Source organism: Typopeltis vanoorti, chromosome 13 (assembly GCF_054136105.1).
Source record: "Typopeltis vanoorti isolate ZY-2024b chromosome 13, IOZ_Tvanoo_1.0, whole genome shotgun sequence".
In the NCBI taxonomy this organism is placed as follows: Eukaryota; Metazoa; Arthropoda; class Arachnida; order Uropygi; family Thelyphonidae; genus Typopeltis; species Typopeltis vanoorti.
The window spans coordinates 44,779,735-44,806,488 of NC_143561.1; the positions used below are offsets into that span (position 1 = coordinate 44,779,735).

Genomic DNA, 26,754 nt, shown 5'->3' on the forward strand with positions numbered 1-26,754 from the left:
GAAGGCTTCTTTACACTTTTCCTAGTTGGTTTCAGTCTTATTTTCCTCATCATTTTCATTTGATTCTTCCAAAACTGAGAATCTGTTCTTCAGTTCCTTGGTAAATTTCTCTTTTATTTTATTTTCCTTCAGTTTATCAATGTTATATTTAATTTTCTTATTCTTTCTTAGTTTTGAATTCCTTGCTAAATTTAATTTAACTATTGCAGTTAGCAGAAAATGGTCTGAAGCTGCATCAGCTCCTCTTTTAACCCTTACATCTTGTAATGTCCTCTTGAAAGTATTACATATAGCAATGTGGTTGATCTGGTTTTTTTGTTTTTCCATCGGGGGAGATCCATGTTATTTTGTGAATTTCCTTATGTTTGAAGATACTACCTCAAACATGATGAGGTTATTTAATTCACAGAAGGATGTAAAAAGTTCTCCATTTTCATTTTGTTCACCACTCGCTTCGTTTCCTATAGACGTTCATCTTCCGTTTTTCTTTTGCCTACTTTAGCATTCATGTCTCCCAACAAAATTAACAAGTCGTGTTTAGGGACTTTGTCAATCACTTTTTGGAGTTGATCATAGAATTGTACCTTCTCCATTTCTTCGGCATCATTTGTGGGTGCATATACTTGTACAATGGTCAATTTCATGAACCCGGAGAAAAATCTAGCTTTAATTATTCGGTTATTTATTTGGTTCCATTCCATCAACTTTTCCTTGCTTTCTCACTTACAATCACTTCAACTCCCTCCTTTCTCGTGTCTTTCATCATCTCCCGAATATAATATGCAATATTTGTTGGTTGTTCTTATCTCATCAAAACCTGTCCATCTTGTTTCAGTAATTCCTAAGATATCAAGACCGTATTTACTCATCTTGTTGACTACCTGCCTATTTTCCAATTTGGCACATTGTGCTAAAGTTCCATGTTCTGATTTTGAGCTCGGAACACATATATTAAAATAGATATAAGCTCTTAAGCTTTGATTCATGTTGATGTTTCTAAAAAAAAAAACTGCAAAAACAGGAATGCATAGAAATAATTTATAACCTGACATTCTGCTAGCATTATCAGAGGTAGTCTAACAATACATAGCCAGGGAAGATCAGGAATTCCCTGACAGTAACACATTAACTTAGACAAGAATCACAGCAACAGTAGAGTGGATATCTATTTCACCCAGAGGAGTGGGTGAAATTGATATTAGTGACATTATACAAGAAAGGAAATAAGCTAGAATGTAAAAATTATAGAACAATTGCTTTGACAAGTCACCTTGGTAAGGTGATGATATTGACAGAAAGATCAAGAACACAATTGGAAGCATACCTTGCAGGCGACAAAGCAGGATTTAGGAAATATAGAAGCACGATTCAACAGATTTTGACAATGTGGTTAATAGCAGAGAAGCTAGGAGGAAAATAAATAACACACATATACCTGCTTTGTTGATTTTCAGAAGGCATTTGACAGTATTGACCAGAAAGTGACATTAGCAGTGCTAGAATCCTATGGAATTGATAGAAAATTAATAGCTATATTAAGAGATGTTTACAAGAATGCAGTTGCAGCAGTTAGAATAGGTGATGATTTGGGGAAATGGTTTAGAACAAGCAGAGGTACTAGACGGGGGGAAACCAATATCACCAAGCATTTTCATCGTACATTTAAAAAGAGCAATGGATAAAATGAAGGAAGGCACAAAAGAAATATCAGTACATGGGATGAGAATTAATAATCTGAGATTTGCAGATGACATTGTTATTATGGAAGAAGATGAAAGAGAATTACAAAAAACATTGAAACTATTAAATGAGGAAGGAAAGAGATTTGGACTTGTGATGAACTTTGAAAAAACAAAGACAATGGTATTTGGTGAGAAGAATATGAAAAAAAGATACAAGTGGATGGAATTGATATAGAAAATGTAGAAAAATTCACATATTTGGGAAGTAAAATGATGTACGATTTGGACTGTGAAAAAGAAATAAAGATCAGGATTGCAAAGGGAAGAACAAATCTGAAGGCCTTGGATAACATCTGGAAAAGTAAAGTGATCAGTCTGCAAACAAAACTAAGAGTGCTGGAAACATGCATCTTTAGCAGTGTACTGTATGGATCTAAAACATGGGTAATAATAAGGAATCAAGAAAAATAATTTTACATTTGAAAGAATTTGTTACAGGAAGATTCTAAGAATAGGATGGGTACAGAAAATCACAAATGAAGAGCTCTATCAGAAAATACAACCAAAGGAGAATCTAATGCAGAAGATTATAAAATGGAAGCTGCAATTATTTGGACACATCTGCAGAATGATTGAGGACTGGAAGATAAAGATATTCATGTTTGGTATTATGGATGGTGTAAACATAAGAGGTAGACCATACAGAGAATGGATAGATGACATAAAGGACTGATGTGGAATGGATGTACAGAAACTGCGACATTGTGCACTGGACAAGGAAAGATGGAAGAAGATAGTGAAGGAGGCATCAGACAACAACGGGCAGCGAGCCCATGTTTGTGATGATGATGAACACAGTAACTTAGACAAGAATCACAGCAACAGCTACAGAAATTTGAACATGGAAATAAAGCTCAAATGTGGAATTCACTGCTTTATAAGTTCAAATCCTACTGCAGATATGGATGGTTATGAATGCATTTAGGTGGTAGATGAATTTCACAGTCTAGCGAGACAACTACCCTACTTATTGGAGGAGCAAAGTAACTTCAAAAATTCCATGTTTGGTCTCTTGAATGAAGTTTCTGGATGGCCTAGGAGTTAGTCAACTTAAGGCAACCCATAATACTATTTTGTAATATTGATTATCAGTACAACCAACATTAGGGTGTGCGTGTTACAAGAAATCCTGTCATGGATAAGGTATAGTAGCAGATGACCTCCCAGAATATTTGGTTCTAGTATATAAAAACTTATAGGCATTGAGGGCAATGGAACACAAACACAGGAAAAACTGCCTGGTCTAACAAATCCCAGTACTTCCACACAGAGCAGCACTAATCACTGGAATGATGGTGGTGGTGGTGGTGGTGTGAGAGTTTTCTTGCTACCACAGCCAATCTGGGTACAATTTATCTGGATAAATGTATGAGAACTTTGTTCAGGAATAGTTGGTGCAATTTCATCTAAGAGCCAACTGAGGTTCTTCAGAATGAGCTATTCATGACAGGGAACTGTAGTTAGCACCTGCAGCATCCAAAAAAAAAATTGTTATACTTCAATTTTAAATAACAATTTAATCTTGTAAAAATCCCATATTTGCATAACTGTGAAAATGAGATTTGTTGTTGCAATGGCTCTTCCTTGACTGCTTTATATTTAAGGAAGAAATGAGGTTGGAATTCAAATAAAATTACAAAGTTCACATTTCTGGTGAGGCTGTCTGCAAGGATAGGAAAATCACTCAGAAGATAACGAGACAATGAAGGAAAAGAAGAAAGCGTAATTCAAAGTTCCTGGCAAGTAAGCTTGTGCTTTTAGAGAATGCAAAGCACTGTAAAAAACTGGCTAAACAAAATTCATGGCAAGAATTCAGTTAAGAACACAGAAAATAAATATCAGGAAGGTGGCAAAATATTCTGGAGGCTATTGAAAAAGCCTAGAAATGAAGGAAAGAGGATTGTAAAAGGAATCAAATATGATAAAGGTGACATGAAAACTGAAGATAAAGATATTCTAGATCAGTGGTCTCCAAACTTTTTTGATCGCATATCCCCCAAGACAGAAAAAATAAATAGTGCGTCACCCCAATTGATTGAGAAAGTTTCTTTGGAGGAAATTTTTTTAACCATTTATCCATTTTGTGAGGGTTAATTTGTAAAATTTAAATATAATTCATTTAATATTGATAATATCAAACACTTTTAAAAAATGCAAGCAATTTCGATAATATTAATTCACTATTTCTAGTATAAACATAAAAAGTAAGCACAAAAAGGCGTTGGAATTGTACAGAAACAATATATACTAAAAAATCGTTAAACTTACTACTAATAGTCAAATAATTAATACAATTGTGGTGTCATCTGTAGATAGCAGGATAACTAAGCAATTTTCCTTCTCTGGTTGGGCTGTCAACACCAGGATGCTCTACAAACAATGGCAATGATAAGAAGTAAGAGATTTACTCCGTAGTTTTAAAAAACATGATAGCTTTGCCACGGATGATTATGTGTGCAAAGCCGCCCAATGTGTGCTACTCGCAAATTTAAGTTTACAGGATCTTTATAACGCCTTTGTCTATATTAGATGTGTTTAATTCATGAAAGAAAGTAATATTCTTTATCTTTAATTAATTACTTAATTTTTTTTCTATCAATATAAAACTTTTTCTGATGTACCCCCACGTATCGACTCGCATACCCCGGGGAGGTATGCGTACCACACTTTGGAGACCACTGTTCTAGATGTCTGGTGCCAAATAAAAAGAGCAGTAGAAAAGACTCAACAGGAAGGAATGCAAATTGATACTTAAAGCAGAAAAAAGAAACCAAAAATCTGAAACATATGGAAAGGTAGCTGGAGTAGATGATTAAAATTGGAAGTAAAACATTGTGAGAATTACAGAAGAATTTCCCTCCTAATTGTTCCTGGTAAGATTTATGCAAGTATACTTATGAAAAGGCTAAGAAAATTGTGAAAGGGAAACTTGGAGAAGAACATGCTGGTTTCAGCCAAATAGAGGTTCAGGATCAGATTTTCACTTTAAGACAAATAGTTGAGAATTAATTGGAATACAACCAGGTTCTGTATTTAAATTTTGTAGATCTAGAAAAGGCATTATAGCAAGTAACGTATGGTCAATATTTGAGTTGTCAGCAGTTAGAATTGAAGAAGGCAGAGGAAGATGGTTTAATGTGTTAAATCAGGGGTGAGACAAGGATGTACAATATTTCTATTCATCTGTAGGGATCAGTGTTTAAAATTTACTTAGGAGGAATTTCATGATGATGACATTTGTGCATTTAAAGGTTGTAATTTTTTTCGTCACAGAAATTAAGTGGCTAAAGCCAATCCTATGGTAGATATCGATGATTATGAATGTACTTAGGTGGTAGATAAATTTCAATGGTTTAATTACTTTAAAGATATAAAAATGCCTACATCTAAGATTAAGTAATTTGTACATTATTAATAGATGCTTCTGCAATGCTAAAATAAGTACTGGAATACCTCTGTTTTAGATGAAGCATATTCCTGTTGTCATCATACCAGGTTTATATCCTATAAATATTGTGAGGAATGTATACCAAGCTTAATGTCAAGGGTGCTCAGAAGAATAGTATGGAAATCTGACAGTCCACAGAAATGATCAGCCAGGAATTTGTATCAGTAGTATGAAGCAGTTGCATGGTCTCCGTTTCAACTATGGCAATGAACAGTGAAGGAGGCATTCACCTAAAGAGCATGTCTGATCTGTAGAGTTTGGGGAGGCAACCCCCCCCCCCTTTTTTTTCTGATCAAATGGACAGGGGTGTAGTGTGACAGATATCTGGAGAATGTTCTATATGCAAGTGCATCATCCCAAATATGAAGTTTGATGGTTCAGACTACGACTAACGACTTTTTGGATGATGCAATACTTCCTACGTGTGGAAATTTTACAGAATAGATGCATATATATTTTTCAATATAATAATACCCATAATAACATATTTCAGGTACTACTGCCATATGGGATGAAGAAATTGATGTGAGAAAAACTTGATTAACTTGTACAGCATCCATATCTCAATCCAAGGAACACTTTTAGGAATAAAAGACCTACTCTCCAACCTTTCATGTACATAATGGTTGGATGTAGACTTCACTGGTGATCATGTTCAAACAAAAATGATCCCAAAGACTTGACAAATCACAAACTGTGGAAAATATGTATTAAAAAAGAATGAAATTCTTTTACTGTTCCCAATGTGTGCATATATGTAATCATTTAAATTATACAAAAAAAAAAAAAAAAAAAAAAAATTCAAGTTACTCTAGAATTACTTTTGCATTTCTGTTTTGAAAAACCATAAAATCATCAGAATAAATACTTACTGCCATCTCATCTTCCTTAAATATTTTTACTGTTTTATCAGCCTCTGCTGTGAGTAGGCGGCTGTTACTTTGGTCAAAAGTGCATGCAAATATACCTGCTTCACTGTCTATAGAACCTGGTTGAACAGGTGCTTGAAGCCTCTGGAAGTTATATCCTGTTTTCCAATCCCAGAAATAGATTGTACCATTATCTCCTACAGCAAAAATATTTTACAGATACATTAAGAACATGCAAATACATTACATTTTGCAGAAATATACTTTTAAAGAGAAAAAATTGTGTTTTATTAAATACTAACCTATTTTTAATTTTTTATTTTTATCCAAAATTATTTATATACTTAAAAATAAAATCTTTTTTGCCACAACAAAGAGCCCAATTGAAAATAACTTGTCTATTTTCAATTGGGATGTCTATTAAATCATTTTTAATAGACATCCTAAATACCAGCTGGAACTTTTAAAAAAAAATAAAAAATAAAATAAAATTTGCTCACTGAAACTAAAAATTGAACCACATGGAATTTAAATAAATTTTATTAAATCCCAGCCAGCCAAAGAACAGTTATTACAAAATATAATTTCAACATGTTTTCCCTGCAAATGGCTTGATTAAAGCAAAAACTGGAATATGAACATATTTTTGTTAAGGATTCCAAATACTAATTGAGAATAAAACCCATCCAGCTATTGTTCAAGAGTAACTTGACTTATGGATAAAACAACATACATGTGCTTATGCATTTGAAAAATTAACCTAAAAAAATTTTAAAAAATCTGAATCCACATTACATACTTAATTAGAACTGTGGTAAGTATAGGTATGCCTATCAAATCTGTAATTAAGAAACTCCAAAGATTTGTAAATTGTGATGTTTTATCATTTCTTACATTATGCCAAAGATCATCATACAGTCTCCAATACTGAGGAAATTAAAAAATCCCTGTAAACATCTGTTTTGGAAATTAAGGGATGGAAGGAATGGTAGCTATAAATTATTTTATACTTTTCGGCTACAGTAAATATCTAGTCATAAAAGATGTCAAGATTACAAAAAGTAGTAAAAATTAAAAACTTTTATTACTTGTTTATAGCAGTGTACCATACTCTTCAGCCATCTCTGCTACTAAGACAGTAGCTTTAGTTTAATACTACTAAGGCTGTCATGTATAAATCTGTGTTTAATCTTTTATCAATGCATCTTTATATTCATATTCAGATTTAGATATCTTTAAAAAGTGCATGCATACTCCCTGCACACTGACTGAAAAGTTGAGTCATGAACTTTTTACTGGTGAGAGAACGGTTGAATGAGACTAGATGACAAAAGTTGGATATAACACATACTGCACATTATTATACAAGAGACTTTCAGGGGGTACATATCATCCACACCATCTGTCATGTGACAGTTTATCATGAATTCATTCACACCACCTGCACTCACCACACCCATTCCAATCATACAATGCTCTACAAGAAAGAAATCTAGCTTTCATCTCATTTGGACTGCATCTCTCACCAATCTCCATAAAATGAAAAATTCCATTTAGAGCTATCCTATAATGATTTTTCGAAGCTTATAGGTCTCTATTATATCACCTCTTTTTCTCCTGTTTGCTAGTCTCTGCAATCTACATATCCTCATCAGTACATTCATAATCCCAATATCATCTTTAATACTCTCCTTTGCATCCTCTCTACTGTATTTGAATCACTTCAAAAACTAGGAGAAGGTCCAAGTTAGATCCTATCAAGAGAAAATCTGCCAATGTTCATTTCAGCATTGCAATTATCCTCTAAGTTTCGACTTCCTATCTAATAAAACTCCATGATCCTCTAGCGTGATTAGTTTCTTCTAGCATACCTCCAACTAATATGGGACATTAGCGGGATATATCTCATATTAACATTGAACTCAACCATTTTTGCATACTTTCGATTCCAGCCTATTCAAATCATTCTACAAGTGCTACATGTCAGTCATTCCTGATTATCCTACCTCTTTGCATACAATCCTATCAAATCCTTCCCAGTGTCATTAATGTAAATTATTGAATAACAATGGACCCAAGATTGATCCCCTGGGGTACACCACCAGTTACTGTAAATCTTGCAGACTCACATACCCCCTCAAAACCAGTTTTGATAATGCCAATCACACGTCCTTTTATCTAAGCCAATAGTTTATAATCCAATCCCCAACTTATGCAACAGCCTTCCATGGTGTATCTTGTGAAAATTCTTAGCAAAGTCCAAAAGTATCCTGGTGCATTCATTTCCCTTATGCAAATCAGCTGTAAGATTATAAAATATGAGCAAGTTGCTCAAACATGATTTTCTCTTAGTACACTCATGTTGTTCTTAGTGAAATATAGATTCACTGTCAACCCATTTCTATATGCAAGTGCTTGCCAACTTTTCCAAAATTGTTATCACCACTCCAGAGATACTAGGTACTTGTTTTCACTCCTGTGGAATCTTACTTCCCTGTGTTGGAACTCAAATTATACAGGCAGTTCAGCTAACATGTTTTTATTATTCACATACTAATGTTGAATTCTTATAGAGTTTATTCAAAAGCTATAATATGTTCTCCTCCTCATACACGAGTTTCTTCATCCAGTGTACTTCAGGTAACACTGAAATATTATTATTATTATTATTATTATTTTGACACCTCCAGGGAGTCCAAAGACTCATCGAGGGAGAGTGTGCCGACAGCATCGAACGATTGTCCCCCTTCCAACTACTAACCGTGCTCAAACTTACTTAACTGAGCCATTAGTAGCAGAGGCTCTACCAATCGACCAACCTTTTACATAAACCAGGTTGATAACTCTTAGCAAAACAGGTATACCCATTAATTGAACAGTCTCTTCTGCATTTGTTACCTGCATACCATCTGCTTTCAGTAGCTGTTTTTTCACAATCATTCATTCTTTCTTTCTTTTTTATTCAGCATAATAAGTTCTTTTGGATTTTCTTTAACTTGTAGAGCCAGTGTCTTTTCATATTCAGACTGAGCTTTTCATACAATACTTGTAACTTTTCTGGCATGTATGTTATAATTTCACAATTGACATCATCCTTATGCATACAGTATTCCTTGTATATCTCTTTGTTGATAAGATATGTTCAATTTTGCTCCTATGCCATATATTCTTTGAATTCTAGGAAGAAATGCCAATACTGTATCATTTAATTATTTTTAATGCTTCCCACAAATTGCCAATATCCATCCCCATTGAACAACCAATACCATGGGCTGAACAAGAAAAATGGTCATAGTTTGCTGCAAGTTCAGTCATTTCACCTTTTCTGAATGGAACATCCCTATACTCGAGGCTCCAGAAATTACTAGCCACAATTTACAAAATATTTTTATAAATGTTTTTAAAAACTAAATGTTATGATAAAACAAAAGTAATACATTAAGCACCTTATACAGAATATCCTTTCCTTTACATGGGTTTTTAAATTGTATATCACTAGTTACAGTTTGTTTACAGTATGGTATATACGGGGTTCTTATGTCCACCAGTGTGTCTTTTCTTTGTTATAATATACCATTTATCTGGATTAAAGTCCTGGAGAGAAGTATTATCAATAAATCATTCAGAGTGGAGGGATTCTTGATGACCTCAATTTCCCTTTCATTAACTACATTTAAGTACAACATTGTTCCCATGTAGTACTTGCTGATATAATAGCTATAATTACAAGCAGTTTTATGAGCAATGAAAAATCAGTCCTTGTTGTTCTTTCAAAGAGATCTTGGACAATTAAATGCTTTTCCATAACTCTGAACTCATATCACTCAACAAATTTACTGAAACTGTTTCTTAATTATCATCAAAACATTTGCTAAAATGTTTACTCAAAAGCTCAATTTCTTCCTTCCCAAAATTTTCCACATTTTTAGTCCAGGTAAATGCACAAAATATGGAGACAACTTCAGCAATTTCTGATTCATTTTTCACCATATCTTTTTATCACATAATTATTCCTTCATTTATTATTTTTTTCATTTTAATATCTGAATAGCTCTCTGCATACATTAGCTGAATACCAATGTATAAAGTTAAAGCAGAGAAAAAATTCTTCTTCTTGCCAAAAGAAAAGTTTGGAAAAGTATCTTTCATTTTCTTCAACACGCCTTTTGATGGTTCAGCATCATCAATTTCCTCCAAGTACTGCAGTGATAACACTGCAGATGTAGTGATTGCTAACAAGTGCAATCATTAGACACCCAAATTATTATCCATTTTGGTGAATTGTGGTAAAATGTATATGATTGTTTTACCACACTTTTAATTTCAGCAACATAATCCCAGATTCAAACTGTGTTTATTTAATATTTTGTAATATTTTACCACTAGTCCAATTTCTTTTTTTTCCCCCCATTATCAGTAGGCATTTCAAATATATCATGTTACTTGCTACATCTGTTCCAATGCCAGTTTTCTGACAAGAATAGCTTGCTCACTCTTCATATTCTAACGAATTAAAGTATCCCAAAACTGTTCAGTTTGAGACAGGAATATGGAAACAAATGCTTCTTTTAGTTTCCGATTTTTATCTATTATAAAGGACAAGTTCTTCCTTATTTGAAATTCTGTAGAAGGGTGCTTAAGGGTCAAAGCTGTATAACTGAGAGGAGACCTCCACATAGACTTTAAAGGAATAGGGAGAACTGACCAGGGCTTCTGACATAATGTCCAATCCTCACCTTCTCGTGGTGCACCCTATTGGGTATCTACTTGAATACTGAACGAACGAGGATGGGTTGGCAATTTCGGATTTAGCCGACCAAATTGTATTCCTACTGGTTAAACCAAAATAAAAAAATGATGGCACAAAATTTCATGCCAGCTGGGGCGTCGCACGGTTAAACAAGGCCCCGGTTGTTTTTACCAGAGTGAACAGCGAAAAGTCAGCTACTGGAACAAATCTGAAAATACACCCACCCCAACTCAACATCACCAGAGTTAAAGATCGGTACTATCAACATAAAAAGCCCAAATAGCAAAAAAATGGAGCTAGCTGAGGAATTAGATAAGTACCAGATTGACATACTAGGGGTGACTGAAACAAAAAAGACAAAAACTGGTGAGATCTTTCTGAGCAATAAATACAAAATATTATATTCAGGCAATTACAATCAAGGAAAAAAAGGAGTAGCCATAGTATTCAACACAAATATGAGAATGGGGGAACTGGACAATGAGACTTATTTGTGCCTATGGTCCCACAGAAGGTTCTACTAAGGTAGAAGTGGAGGAATTTTTTGATGCTTTAGAAAAAGCAACTGACACAATGAAAAAGGAAAAGTTGGTCCTTGTTGGGGGATCTAAATAGCAGAGTAGGAAATGATTGTGAGACATACAAAAATATTTTGGGAAAATGAGGAGAAAAGAGCAAAACTAATAATAATGGCAAATACCTGTTGGATTTCTGCTCAGGACATGGACTGGTTATTGCTAACACCATGTTCCAACATAAAAATGTGCACAAATTCACATGCAGAGAAGAAGCAAGGAATAAGAAAAGTCTCACTGACCATGTTATTGTTGATAGTGATGTTTTCTCCTTGGTGCAGGACACCAGAGTGTACAGAGGATTTGAAATTGGAAGTGATCACTATTTAGTCTTGAGCAGGATAAAATTAAATTTCATATTGAAAAGAATAACATGTAAGAAAGTTTTAAAGCAATTAAAATTTGAGCAGCTCTCAGATGTGAACTGTAGACTAAAATACACAAAGATTATTGAAGAAAAAAAAAGAAAGCTTTTGAGAACAGGAACCAAACCTTGGAGATTCAGTGGCAAGCCTTGAAGAAAGCCCTGACTGATTCAGCTAGAGAGGCATGTGGTGAAGTTGTCTGCAAGGATAGAAAAATTAGAACTCCATGGTGGACACAGGAAGTTAAACAGGCAGTGAAGGAAAAGAAGAAAGCATATCAAAAGTTCCTGGAAAATAAGTCAACTTGCACTCTTAGAGAATACAGAGACAAATGCAAGAATGCTAAACACTGTGTAAAACTAGCTAAACAAAAGTCATGGGAGGACTTTGGCAAGAATATAGAAAATAAATATCAAGAAGATGGCAAAATATTCTGGAGGTTGTTGAAGAATCTTAGGAATGGAGGAAAGAGTGCTGTAAAAGGAGTTAGAGATGATAAAGTTGACATGAAAACGTGAGAAAAAAATATCCTTGAAGTATGGAATAATTACTTTGAAAAACTGTTAAATGAAACAAGCAGTGATGACAGCACACTGGTAAAAAACACTGACCAGGCATGCAGTTAGGAATACATATCCATACTTGAAGTAGAAAAAGCCATCAAAGGGTTGAAATGTGGAAAGGCAGCAGGAGTAGATGATATTCGACCAGAAATGCTGAGGTATGGTGGTATAAGGGTCTTACAGTGGCTGCACTGCATAGTTCAGAAAGCCTGGACAGAGGGATGAATTCCTATTGATTGGAGTAGAGCTTTCATAGTACCCATATACAAAAAGGGAAATAAAACTGAATGTGAGAATTACAGAGGTATTTCCCTACTAAGTGTTCCTGGCAAGATCTATGCAAGTGTGCTTGAGAAACGGTTGAGAAGAATTGTGGAAGAAAAGCTTGGTGAAGAACAAGCTGGATTCGGGCCAAATAGAGGCTGTCAGGATCAGATTTTCACTTTATGACAAATAATAGAGAAAGCATGGGAATATAACAAAGATTTGTATTTAAGTTTTGTCGATTTGGAAAAGGCATATGACAAGGTGCCAAGAGAGAAGCTATTCAATACGCTACAATTATAATGTGTCAATGGGACATTATATCAAGCAATACTTAGTCTTTATTTGAGTTGTAAGTCAGCAGTTAGAATTGAAGGAAGTACAGGGAGATGGTTTAATGTTAAATCTGGTGTGAGACAAGGATGTACATTATCCCCGCTGTTATTCATTATCTATATGGATCACATTATGAAGGAAAGTGGTATTAAACATGATATGAAAATTGGAGATGTTAATGTCAGCTCTTTGCTTTATGCGGATGATGTTATACTTCTAAATAAATCCGCTATAAGTCTGCAAGATTCTCTGACTAAATTGAATAACCGTTGTAATAGATATGGTATGACGGTCAGCAATAAAAAGGTAAAGACAATGAAAATAGGAAGAATCATTGAAAATGTCAACTGTGTTGTGAACAGAGAACCTGTGGAACAAGTAAAACATTTCAGCTACTTAGAACGATTTTTAGTGAAGATGATAAATTAAATATAGAAATAGACAACAGAATCAGCAAAGCTGGTATAGTGGGAAGTCAATTGAATAAATTCATATGGAATAAGAGAGAAATTAGTCAGAACACTAAATTAGCTGTATACAAGACAGTGTTCAAACCAGTTTTAACTTATGGATCTGAGAGCTGGGTCAGAAGTAAAACATTTGACCAAAGACTAGAGACCGCAGATATGAGAGTCCTGAGAAAGATTATAGGCATGAACCGATGGCATCAATGGCAATATCATATTAAAAACGAGGATATTAGGAAAGAACTTGACATTGTCAGCATCCAGGAATGCGTTAGCAGAGCTAATCTCAGGTGGTATGGTCACTTAAACAGAATGGGCAAAGAAAGATTAGCAAAACAAGTGTTCTCTGCCAGGTTGGCAGCAAAATGACCCAGAGGAAGACCAAGATATAGGTGGATCGATAAGGGACAAAGTGTCTTAGATGATAGAAATATAAGAACTGATAATGTTGGAGTCTTGACCAGTAACAGACTGATTTGGAGGAAAATTGTAGATAGGAAGTAAGTAATGATGTAATTTTTTTCATGTAGTACTATCATATCCTGTACACCCATTGAGGGTACATGGCAGGAATTTGATGATGATGATGATGCATCTAGAAGACTCACTCTAGTGGTGTCACTGATTCTATTAATTTTTATTTAATGACATGAGCAATAACTGACACAAATTCTTCACGTTCCATAACACTTTGATTACTGTTCTATTACTGGCTTGGACCTATATCTATCATGTTTATTTAAAAGACAGCTAGAGCCATGTTCCAGAAATCACTCGGACATGGCTCTAGCTGCCTTTTAAAGAAAGATGGATTCTCAATTGTCACTGTAGGTACTTTAAAGCTAAATTCAATAAATCATTTACTTACTTCAAAAATGTGATAATCCTGCTAAATAAGCATGATAGATACAGATCCAAGCCCAGTAGTAGAACAGTAATCAAAGTGCCATGGAATGTGAAAAATGTTTGTCAGTTATTGCTGATGTCATTAAATAAAAATTAATAAAATCAGTGACTCCAGTTGAGTGAGTTTTCCAGATGCCTCTACAGAATTTCAAATAAGAAAGAACTTCTCCTTCATAATAAATAAAAACCAGAAACTAAAAGAAGCATTTGCTTCTAGAGTAGAGGCATTTAAGTTTCTTGATGCATTCACTTCTTACAACATTGTTTTGTAAGAAGTGAATGTGTCAAGAAACTCAAATGCCTCTACTCTGAAAGGTGCTCAATATTTTTTATGTGAATTATGTAGATTTTTTTACATAAGTTAAAAATTCCATCTACATAGCACACAATCACTTGTTCTTAAGCCACCTGTCTTGTAAGTGTTACAAGTTAGTGTTTTTAACACTTTCTGGTTTAGTTTTGCACCATTTCACAAAACTATAGTGCAATTTGTGTTGCCTTTAATTTATTATTCATAATGAAGAGTGAATTTATATAAACTTATCCATAAATAATAATTCAATCATCATCATCATGCGTATATCAAGGATTTAGGCCTAGCATGGCCTGTTCTGGCTTTAGAAGTCATCGTTTAAGAGGACATCCTGGTTTTCTTTTTCCTAATGGCTTGTTTTGGTAATCTTTCTGTTTTCATTCTTTGAACGTGTTCCATCCATTTATGTTTATATTTTTTAATTTTTTCTATTACTGGTTCTTGGTTTAATTCTTTCATAATATCTTTGTTTCTTTTTGTGATCAAATAGGGTATACTTTGCAGTTTTTCTCATAAACTTCATTTCTGCTGTTGTTAATGTTTGTTTGTCTTTTTTGTTTTATTGTCCAGATTTCGCTTCCATACATTAAGACTGGTAGGGCTAATGTATTGTATACTTTTAGCCTGGTATGGTTTAAATTACACCTGTTATTTTTAAATATTTTGCAATTATTATGTTTATATCTTTTTCATATGTGATCATACATCCTAGGTAGTTAAATGAATTCACCTGTTCTAAGATCTTGTCATTTATTACTATTTTAGTTCTTGCTGGATCTTGTCCTTTAAAGGTCATACTTTTTGATTTTTCCGTTGATATTATCATACCATAATCTTTGGATATCTCATTTAGATCTAAAATAGCTTTCTGTAAGTTATCTTCAGAATTTGTAATTATTATTTGGTCGTCAGCAAAGAGGAGAGTGTTTAAGTTTAATTCCTTGATGTAAATTTTTATTCCATTTTATTATTATTTCATTTAAGTAGATATTAAAAAGAGTTGCTGAGGGGGGACATCCCTGTCGGACCCCTTGGTTTATCTCTCTTGTATATGATAGCTCATGATTTAATCTTATTTGTATTTGATTATTTTCATATATACTTGTGACAGCTTTTAGGATATTATTTGGTATTTGTCTTTCTTTTGATATGTTAAATAATATGTTTCTTTTAACTTTGTCAAATGCTTTTTCAAAGTCAATAAATGCAATATGTGTTTCTAAATTATATTCTCTTCTTTTCTCTATTATTAATTTTAGGCAAAAGGCCGGGTCTATACATGATCATCCTTTTCTAAAGCCATTCTGTACTTCTAGAATAAAGTTTTCGGAATATTTCATTAGTTTGTTATTTAAGATTCTGCTATATATTTTGTAACAGGAATTCAATACGAAACACAAATAATGAAATTTATGAAATTGTGGTTAATACTGACTATGAAGCCAGACTCGATTTTCAGGTTGTAATGTTGATCATGTGATCTGAGGGTCTATGACTCATCTTTGCTGGATAATTATATTTTTTTAAGGAATAGTATTAATCTTTCCATTATGTAAAATGTTCAAGCAAGTAATACTAAGTTAGTTCACGCTGTGCATTGTAAAAATAAGCATATGCCAATACCATATTACAACTGTGCACCAACTTAAGGGTTGAACAAGATGTAAGAATAAGAATATAAATTTGTCTTATTTTGTATTTCAATTGGAAGTGAAACACATGAAACCATCATCATCAAATTCCTGACATGTACCCTCAATGGGGGGGGGGGGGTGCAGAATATGAAAGTACCACATGAAAGTTCCTGTCAAATAAGTCAGCTTGTGCTCTTAGAGAATATAGAGACAATGCAAGAATGCTAAACACTGTGTAAAACTAGCTAAACAAAAGTCATGGGAGAACTTTGGCAAGAATATAGAAAATAAATATCAAGAAGGTGGCAAAATATTCTGGAGGTTGTTGAAGAAGCTTAAGAATGGAGGAAAGAGTGCTGTAAAAGGAATTAGAGATGATAAAGGTGACATGAAAATGGGAGAAAAAGATATCCTTGAAGTATGGAGTAATTACTTTGAAAAACTGCTAAATGAAACAAGCAGTGATGAGAGTACAGTGGTAAAAAACACTGACGAGGCATGCAGTCAGAAATACATATCCATACTAGAAGTAGAAAAAGCCATCAAAGGCTTGAAATGTGGCAAGGCAGCAGGAGTAGATGATATTCGACCAGAAATGCTGAAGTATGGTGGTATAAGAGTCTTACAGTGGCTGCACTGCATAGTTCAGAAACCCTGGACGGAGGGACTAATTCCTGATGACTGGAGTAGAGCTCTCATAGTACCCATATATAAAAAGGGAAATAAAACTGCATGTGAGAATTACAGAGGTATTTCCCTACTGAGTGTTCCTGGCAAGATCTATGTAAGTATACTTGAGAAACGATTGAGAAGAATTGTGGAAGAAAAGCTTGGTGAAGAACAAGCTGGATTCAGGCCAAATAGAGGCTGTCAGGATCAGATCTTCACTTTACGACAAATAGTCGAGAAAGCATGGAATATAACAAAGATCTGTATTTAAGTTTTGTTGATCTGGAAAAGGCATATGACAAGGTGCCAAGAGAGAAGCTATTCAATACGCTACAATTATATCGTGTCAATGGGGCATTATATCAAGCAATATTTGAGTTGTAAGTCAGCAGTTAGAATTGAAGGAAGTACAGGAAGATGGTTTAATGTTAAATCTGGTGTGAGACAAGGATGTACATTATCCCCTCTATTATTCATTATCTATATGGATCACATTATGAAAGAAAGTAGTATTAAATATGATATCGAAATTGGAGATGTTAATGTCAGCTCTTTGCTTTATGCAGATGATGTTATACTTCTAAATAAATCTGCTACAAGTCTGCAAGATTCTCTGACTAAATTGAATAGCTATTGTAATAGATATGGTATGAAGGTCAGCAATAAAAAGACAGAGACAATGAAAATAGGCAGAATCATTGAAAATGTCAACTGTGTTGTGAATGGAGAACCTGTGGAACAAGTAAAACATTTCAGCTATTTAGGCACGATTCTTACTGAAGATGGTAAATTAAATATAGAAATAGACAACAGAATAAGCAAAGCTGGTATGGTGGGAAGTCAATTGAATAAATTCATATGGAATAAGAGAGAAATTAGTCGGAACACTAAATTAGCTGTGTACAAGACAGTGTTCAAACCAGTTTTAACTTATGGATCTGAGAGCTAGGTCAGAAGTAAAACACTCGCCCAAAGACTAGAGACCACAGATATGAGAGTCCTGAGAAAGATTATAGGCGTGAACAGATGGCATCAATGGCAATATCATATTAAAAACGAGGATATTAGGAAAGAACTTGACATTGTCAGCATCCAGGAATGTGTTAGCAGAGCTAATCTCAGGTGGTATGGTCACTTAAACAGAATGGGCGAGGAAAGATTAGCAAAACAAGTGTTCTCTGCCAGGTTGGCAGCAAAACGACCTAGAGGAAGACCAAGATATAGGTGGATTGATACGGTACAAAGTGCCTTAGACGATAGAAATATAAGATCTGATAATGTTGGAGTCTTGACAAGTACCAGACTGATTTGGAGGAAAATTGTAGATAGGAAATTAATAATGATGTAATTTTTTCATGTAGTACTATCATATCCTGTACACCCCTTGAGGGTACTTGGCAGGAATTTGATGGTGATGATGATGATCAATACTATTTGGAAATCTATAATATTGGAGTTTTGACTTACCAGTCAAAACTCCAATATTATCAGATCATATACTTCTGTCTTCTAAGGCACTTTTTACCACATCAATACATCTATATTCTTCCTCTGGGTCTTTTTTCTGCCAACCTGGTAGAGAACATTTGTATTGCTAATCTTTCCTTTCCCATTCTGTTTTAAGTGACCATACCACTGAGACTGCTAACACATTCCTGGATTTATTTTATTTTAATTTATTATTCATGATGAAGTTGTTTCCTAATATCTTCATTTTTAATATGATATTGCCATCGATACCATCTATTCATGCCCCTAATCTTTCTCAGGACTCTCATATCTGCAGTCTCCAGTCTTTGGTCAAGTGTTTTACTTCTAACCCTGCTTTCAGATCCATAAGTCAATATTGGTTTGAATGCTGTCTTGTGTATTAGCTAATTTAGTGTTTTGATTAATTTCTCTGTTATTCCTTACAAATTTATTCAGTTGACTTCCAACCATACCAGCTTTGTTGATTCTGTTGTCTATTTCCAAATCTAATTTAACATCTTCACTAAAAATTGTGCCTAAGTAGTTGAAATGTTAAATGAAAGGTTTTTGGGATACTGTTTAGGGTTAATTTTATTTTTGGGATACTTGTTAAGGGTTAATGGAAAAGCGATATGACACATTTTCAATGGTGTCATATCGCTTTCCTTTCACCAGGAAATAAAGTCGGGGAAGAGAAAGTCAGAGGGTGCTAAATCAGGTGAATACGACAAGTGATCCAACACACAAACTTGGTTTTTGCTCAAAAACTGTCTCACAATGTTTGAACGATGAGATGGTGCATTATCGCACAAAAGTGACCAGCTACCTGCATCACGATATTCATGCCATATGCGACAAATCAAGTAAGTTTGAGTCCTTACGAGCAGTTTTAATGAGGTCCTTACAGTGTTCAGTTTGATACATTTTTTGGTCGTCGGTCAACTTGTGGGGAACTAATTGCGAACTCAATTTACGAAGGCCCAAACTCTCGGTCAAAATGTTGTGCACAGTTGTTTTGGAATCCCCAATTCATCTTCAATCAATCTCACTGATGATTTCTAGTTTTCTTTGATGAAACCACACACTTTTTGGATGTTAACTTTGCTCTGTCAGTTTTTGGAAAGCCTTGCGTTTCATTGTCCTCAAGCATCTCACAACCACTTTGAAATCATTAAACCACTCATAAACTTGAGTATGGGATAAGCATTCATTCACTGTATGCTTTTTTTTTTTTTTTGAAGCGTTTGATGTGTTTCGGTAAAACGTTTACCAAGTTTAACACAAAAGTCAATCGTAGCTCTCTGTTTGAAACTAATTTTCCGACCGTTTGTCAAAACACACTGTCACTTCTAATGAAACAAATGTCATAAATAGTTGATACAACACTAATGAAGGTTGCCACTTTCGACAACTAAAAGATACAACAGGTAACGGCACTAGTTTCTGCTATTTTCAGAAAAATTCAGTTTCTTTTTGGACAGAGGGTGTAATATCTGTTTATTAGATGAAAAAACAGTTATTTTTAAAAAATCATCAAATCATTTCTCTTCGTAAATCTAAAGCACCATGATGGCGACCCTGTAAAACTGATGTAATTTCTTTCTATTGCCAATAATTTTGCTTGTTGAATAATAATTTTTGTAGATATGCAGCAACCCAATCTACTTTGATCCATTACCCTGGTGTTTCATTCATTTTCAATTTCTGGCTATTTTTAGAGTTTGCTTCTATTAATTTATTAGCGTATCGTTTCCTCCAAGCTTATACCATTTTTTTTTTGTAGGTGAAGGCCCAAAGTGCCACTATGCTGCCCTGTTGCCATTCTTTTTTGTATACTTAATTATTCTTCTTCAACCTTTTGGTTCTGTCCACTGCTGGACAAAGATCTCCCCCATGGTTTTCCAGGCCACTCTGTTTTCTGCCTCGTTCATCCATCTCACTCCTGCAATTTGTTCCAGTTCATATCTCCACCTTCTTCTTGGTCTTCCTCTTCGTCTTGCTCCATCCATTGGTCTCCACTCTGTTATTTTTCTAGTCCATCTCCCGTCATTGCATCTGCAATATGGCCAGTTCATCTCCACTTAGCATGTTTAATGTATTTAACAATATCCGTGACACCTCTTTGAGAGCTTATCCAGGTATTTATCTTCCTATCTCTTAATGTTATTTTTAGCATACTTCTCTTCATGCAATGTTGTGTTGTTCTCAGCTTTTTGTTTAGGGCTTCTGTTAAAGTCCATGTTTCTCCCCCTATGTTAGGACAGGAAGTATGCACTGGTCAAAAGCTTTCCTTTTTAGACTCATAGGGATATCACTTCTGAATATGTCTCTCATTTTCCCATAAGTCATCCATCCAAGGTGAATTCTACATTCAATCTCTTTTCTTTGGCGATCCTCAAAGGATAACAACTGGCCCAAATATACATATGAGGTAACTTGCTCTATTTCATGGTTTTCAACTTTGACAGTTCTTTAGTTTATGTATTTATTCATCATTATTTTTGTTTTTTCTCTATTTATTTTTAATCCAGTTACTCTGGAGGCTTCATATAGCTGATTTATTCTTTCTTCCAACTCTTCAACATTATCTGCTATTAGGACAACATCATCTGCAAATTTCTGATGATGCAACCTTTCTCCATTTATGTTTATTCCTTTTGTTTCCCAATCAAAGTTTCTAAAGACTTCTTCTAATGCAGCTGTAAATAGTTTGGGACATATAATATCACCTTGCCAGATGCCTTTTTGTATTGGAAACTTTTCACTGTTTTTATATAATTTAATTACAGAAGTTGCATTATTGTAAATACGAGAATAGTCTGAAAAGTTCTCAGCCTAACAATGAAAAAAATGCACTTATAATTTCAAAATTATTTTTATTTTTCAACATAATCTCCCTTAAGACTAATACATTTATTTCAGTGCTGCTTTAGCACCATTATCCCGTCCTGTAGTGTTCTCAGTAAGATTTGCAAAATACCCATCTACAGCTGCAATCACCTCTTCATTCGAAGAAAAACACTGACTAGCAAGGAAGAGGTTTAGTTTTGGGAAGAGATAGAAGTCAGAGGAGGCCAAATCTGAAGAATAGGGTGGACATTCCAACAATTCATACTGCAGATCCCTTAATTTTCCCATTGCCAAAACACCTTTGTGGGCAGGTGCATTGTCCTGATGAAAGATGATTTTTTTATTCCGCAAGCCGGGTCTTTTCACACAAATGTTTTCATCTAGTATGGTTAAAGATTGGAATAATATTCCCCGGTTATTGTTTTACCCTTTTCAAGATAGTTAATAAACAAACTGCCTCTAGCATCCCAAAACACTCTTGCCATGACCTTTGCTGATGATGGAACTGACTTTGTCTTCTTTGGCACTGAACAACACGTTTCTGTCCACTGTTTTGACTGCTGTTTGGATTCTGGTGTGTAATGGTGAATCCAAGTCTCATCCATAGTAATAAATCGATGCATAAAATCAGTTATATTGCTATAACTGATTTTGTGCATCGATATAACTGAATTGCTATAACTGAACAGTGCTTGGAGCAATAAAATGCTCCAAGCACTGTTCAGAGATTTTCTTGCGAGTGTGTTTTTGATCTGCTATGAGCAAACATAGCACCCATCTTGAGCATAGCTTTTTCATATGCAAATCTTCATGCAAAATATATCCTACACGTTCTTTTGAAATGCCTATATTCTCAACAATTTAATGTACTTTGACTTGCCGTCATCCAATATGATATCTTCCACTTGATCAATGATTTCTGATGTTGTTACAGATTTTGGACGTCCTACACGTGGATCATCTTCAAGGCTGGTATGGCCACGTTTAAACTCGGCCCATTTCTTAATTGTCGAAAATGAAGGAGAAGAGTGCCCATAAACTTTTATGAACATCATCATCATCATCATACGTATCAAGGATTTAGGCCTAGTATGGCCTGTTCCGGCCTTAGAAGTCATCGTTTAAGAGGATGTCCTGGTTTTCTTTTTCCTAATGGCTTGTACTTTAAGGCTTGTTTTGGTAATCTTTCTGTTTTCATTCTTTGAACGTGTTCCATCCATTTATGTTTATATTTTTTAATTTTTTCAATTACTGGTTCTTGGTTTAATTCTTTCATAATATCTTCGTTTCTTTTGTGATCAAATAGGGTATACTTTGCAGTTTTTCTCATAAACTTCATTTCTGCTGTTGTTAATCTTTGTTTGTCTTTTTGTTTTATTGTCCAGATTTCGCTTCCATACATTAAGACCGGTAGGGCTAATGTATTGTATACTTTTAGCCTGGTTTGTTTTTGAACTAGGTTTGGTTTAAATATAGAGTTAATTACTCCTGTTATTTTTAAATATTTTGCAATTTTTATGTTTATATCTTTTTCATTTTCATAAGTGATCATACATCCTAGGTAGTTAAATGAATTCACCTGTTCTAAGATCTTGTTATCTAATACTATTTTAGTTCTTGCTGGATCTTGTCCTTTAAAGGCCATAGTTTTTGATTTTTCCGTTGATATTTTCATATCATAATCTTTGGATATCTCATTTAGATTTAAAATAGCTTTCTGTAAGTTATCTTCAGAATTTGTAATTATTTATTTGGTCGTCTGCAAAGAGGAGGGTGTTTAAGTTAACTGTAGGTGAAAGTTTAATTCCTTGATGTAAATTTTTACTCCATTTTATTATTATTTCATTTAAGTAGATATTAAAAAGAGTTGCTGAGAGGGGACATCCCTGTCGGACCGCTTGGTTTATCTCTCTTGTATATGATAGCTCATGATTTAATCTTATTTGTATTTGATTATTTTCATATATACTTGTGACAGCTTTTAGGATATTATTTGGTATTTGTCTTTCTTTTGATATGTTAAATAATATGTTTCTTTTAACTTTGTCAAATGCTTTTTTAAAGTCAATAAATACAATATTTGTTTCTAAATTATATTCTCTTCTTTTCTCTATTATTAATTTTAGGCAGAAGGCTGGGTCTATACATGATCGTCCTTTTCTAAATCCATTTTGTACCTCTAGAATAAGGTTTTCGGAATATTTCATTAGTTTGTTATTTAAGATTCTGCTGTATATTTTGTAACATGAATTTAGTATACTGATACCTCTATAGTTTTTAGGGTCATCTCTATTACCTTTCTTAAAGATAGGAATCACAATTGCTTTTTTCCATTCTATTGGGGGGATACCAGTTGAGTAAATTTTATTTAAAAATAATAAGAGTCTTCCTTTGAATCTTGTTCCTGCGTATTGAACTTTTATGAACATTTCGCATGAATTTCTCTTTCCATTAAACCTTCTCTTACAAAGAATTTTATAAAAGCGTGATACTCGATTTTATCCATTTCAAGGGATACAGACAACACTTTTGCTTCAGACAGCTGTATAAAACAAACTACTTGATAGAATGACTTGCAATTTCACATGGATGCTTATGACAGATGTACCAACTGAGAAAAAAAAAAAAAAATCTTGCCAATGGTGTTGCCATCTATGGTCGAGGCTGAGAACTTTTCAGACCACCCTCATATATATTTTAGTGTTTCAATATATGGTTTCTCAGTTTCCAACTGATCAACACACCGTAATAACTGTGCAGACAAAAAAAAAACAAAAAAAACACATTGGTATATAAGATGCATGCACCGGCTTATAAGACACATTCAGCTTATAGTATGCAGACAAATTTTAGGTAAAAAAAAAAAAAAAAAGCATGTCTTATAAGAAAATGAATTAAAAACTTGGATAATGGATCAAAGAAGATCAGGTTGCTGTGTATCTAAAAAAAATGATTATCGAGCAAAATTATTGGCAACAGAAAGGAATATCATTGATTTTACAGGATCTCCATCATGATGCTTTAAATTTATGAAGAGAAATGATTTATGCATGCAAAAACTAAAATATATTAAATTTTAAAATAAAATAAAAAAACAAATATTTACATGAAAAATTTGACACGTAATTCATGCATCTTATGCTGCGAAGAATATTTTATTTTCAAAAATTCATCATCATCATCATCATCATCATCATCAAATTCCTGCCATGTACCCTCAAGGGGTGTACAGGATATGACAGTACTACATGAAAAAATTACATCATTACTAACTTCCTATCTACAATTTTCCTCCAAATCAGTCTGTTACTTGTCAAGACTCCAACATTATCAGATCTTATATTTCTATCATCTAAGGCACTTTGTACCGCATCAATCCACCTATATCTTGGTCTTCCTCTGGGTCGTTTTCCTGCCAACCTGGCAGAGAACACTTGTTTTGCTAATCTTTCCTCTCCCATTCTATTTAAGTGACCATACCATCTGAGATTAGCTCTGCTAATGCATTCCTGGATGCTGACAATGTCAAGTTCTTTCCTAATATCCTCATTTTTAATATGATATTGCCATTGATGCCATCTGTTCACGCCTCTAATCTTTCTCAGGACTCTCATATCTGCGGTCTCTAGTCTTTGGTCAAGTGTTTTACTTCTGACCCAGCTCTCAGATCCATAAGTTAAAATTGGTTTGAACACAGTCTTGTATACAGCTAATTTAGTGTTCCGACTAATTTCTCTCTTATTCCATATGAATTTATTCAATTGACTTCCCACGATACCAGCTTTGCTGATTCTGTTGTCTATTTCTATATTTAGTTTACCATCTTCAGTAAAAATTGTGCCTAAGTAGCTGAAATGTTTTACTTGTTCCACAGGTTCTCCATTCACAACACAGTTGACATTTTCAATGATTCTGCCTATTTTCATTGTCTTTGTCTTTTTATTGCTGACCTTCATACCATATCTATTACAACAGCTATTCAATTTAGTCAGAGAATCTTGCAGACTTGTAGCGGATTTATTTAGAAGTATAACATCATCCGCATAAAGCAAAGAGCTGACATTAACATCTCCAATTTTGATATCAGGTTTAATACCACATTCCTTCATAATGTGATCCATATAGATAATGAATAACAGAGGGGATAATGTACATCCTTGTCTCACACCAGATTTAACATTAAACCATCTTCCTGAACTTCCTTCAATTCTAACTGCTGACTCACAACTCAAATAAAGACTAAGTATTGCTTGATATAATGCCCCATTGACACCATATAACTGCAGCGTATTGAATAGCTTCTCTCTTGGCACCTTGTCATATGCCTTTTCCAAATCGACAAAACTTAAATACAGATCTTTGTTATATTCCCATGCTTTCTCGACTATTTGTCGTAAAGTGAAGATCTGATCTTGACAGCCTCTATTTGGCCTGAATCCAGCTTGTTCTTCACCAAGCTTTTCTTCCACAATTCTTCTCAACCGTTTCTCAAGTATACTTGCATAGATCTTGCCGGGAACACTCAGTAGGGAAATACCTCTGTAATTCTCACATTCAGTCTTATTTCCCTTTTTATATATGGGTACTATGAGAGCTTTACTCCAATCATCAGGAATTCGTCCCTCTGTCCAGGCTTTCTGAACTATGCAGTGCAGCCACTGTAAGACTCTTATACCACCATACTTCAGCATTTCTGGTCGAATATCATCTACTCCTGCTGCCTTTCCACATTTCAAGCCTTTGATGACTTTTTCTACTTCAAGTATGGATATGTATTCCTGACTGCATGCCTGGTCAGTGTTTTTTACCACTGTGCTGTCATCACTGCTTGTTTCATTTAGCAGTTTTTCAAAGTAATTACTCCATACTTCAAGGATATCTTTTTCTCCTGTTTTCATTTCACCTTTATCATCTCTAATTCCTTTTACAGCACACTTTCCTCCATTCCTAAGCTTCTTCAACAACCTCCAGAATATTTTGCCACCTTCTTGATATTTATTTTCTATATTCTTGCCAAAGTCCTCCCATGACTTTTGTTTAGCCAGTTTTACACACTGTTTAGCTTTCTTACATTTGTCTCTGTATTCTGTAAGAGTAAAAGCTGACTTATTTGCCAGGAACTTTTGATATGCTTTCTTCTTTTCCTTCACTGCCTCTTTAACTTCCTGTGTCCACCAGGGAGTTCTGATTTTTTTATCCTTGCACACAACCTCACCACATGCCTCTCTGGCAGAATCAATCAATGTTTCCTTCAGAGTTTGCCACTGAATCTCCAAGGTTTGATTCCTGTTCTCAAACTCTTTCATTTTCTTTTCAATAATATTTCTGTATTTTAGTCTACAGTTCACATCTGAGAGCTGCTCAACTTTTATTCGCTTTAAAACTTTCTTACATGTTATTCTTTTCAATATGAAATTCAATTTTATCCTGCTCAAGACTAAATAGTGATCACTTCCAATTTCAAATCCTCTGTACACTCTGGTGTCCTGCACCAGGGAGAAAACATCACTATCAACAATAACATAGTCAATGA

General features: G+C 34.2%; 1 protein-coding gene across 2 annotated transcripts in view; it reads right to left on the reverse strand.

Moving 5' to 3' along the window:
* The window catches only part of Tango4 (transport and golgi organization 4), a 143,112-nt gene that overhangs the window by 8,824 nt on the left and 107,534 nt on the right, over nt 1–26,754 (reverse strand). For both annotated transcript variants that reach the window (XM_090402466.1, XM_090402467.1), the window contains one exon: nt 6,063–6,256. In XM_090402466.1, the coding sequence (XP_090258592.1) occupies nt 6,063–6,256 (194 nt within the window). The remainder of the gene's footprint in view (nt 1–6,062; nt 6,257–26,754) is intronic.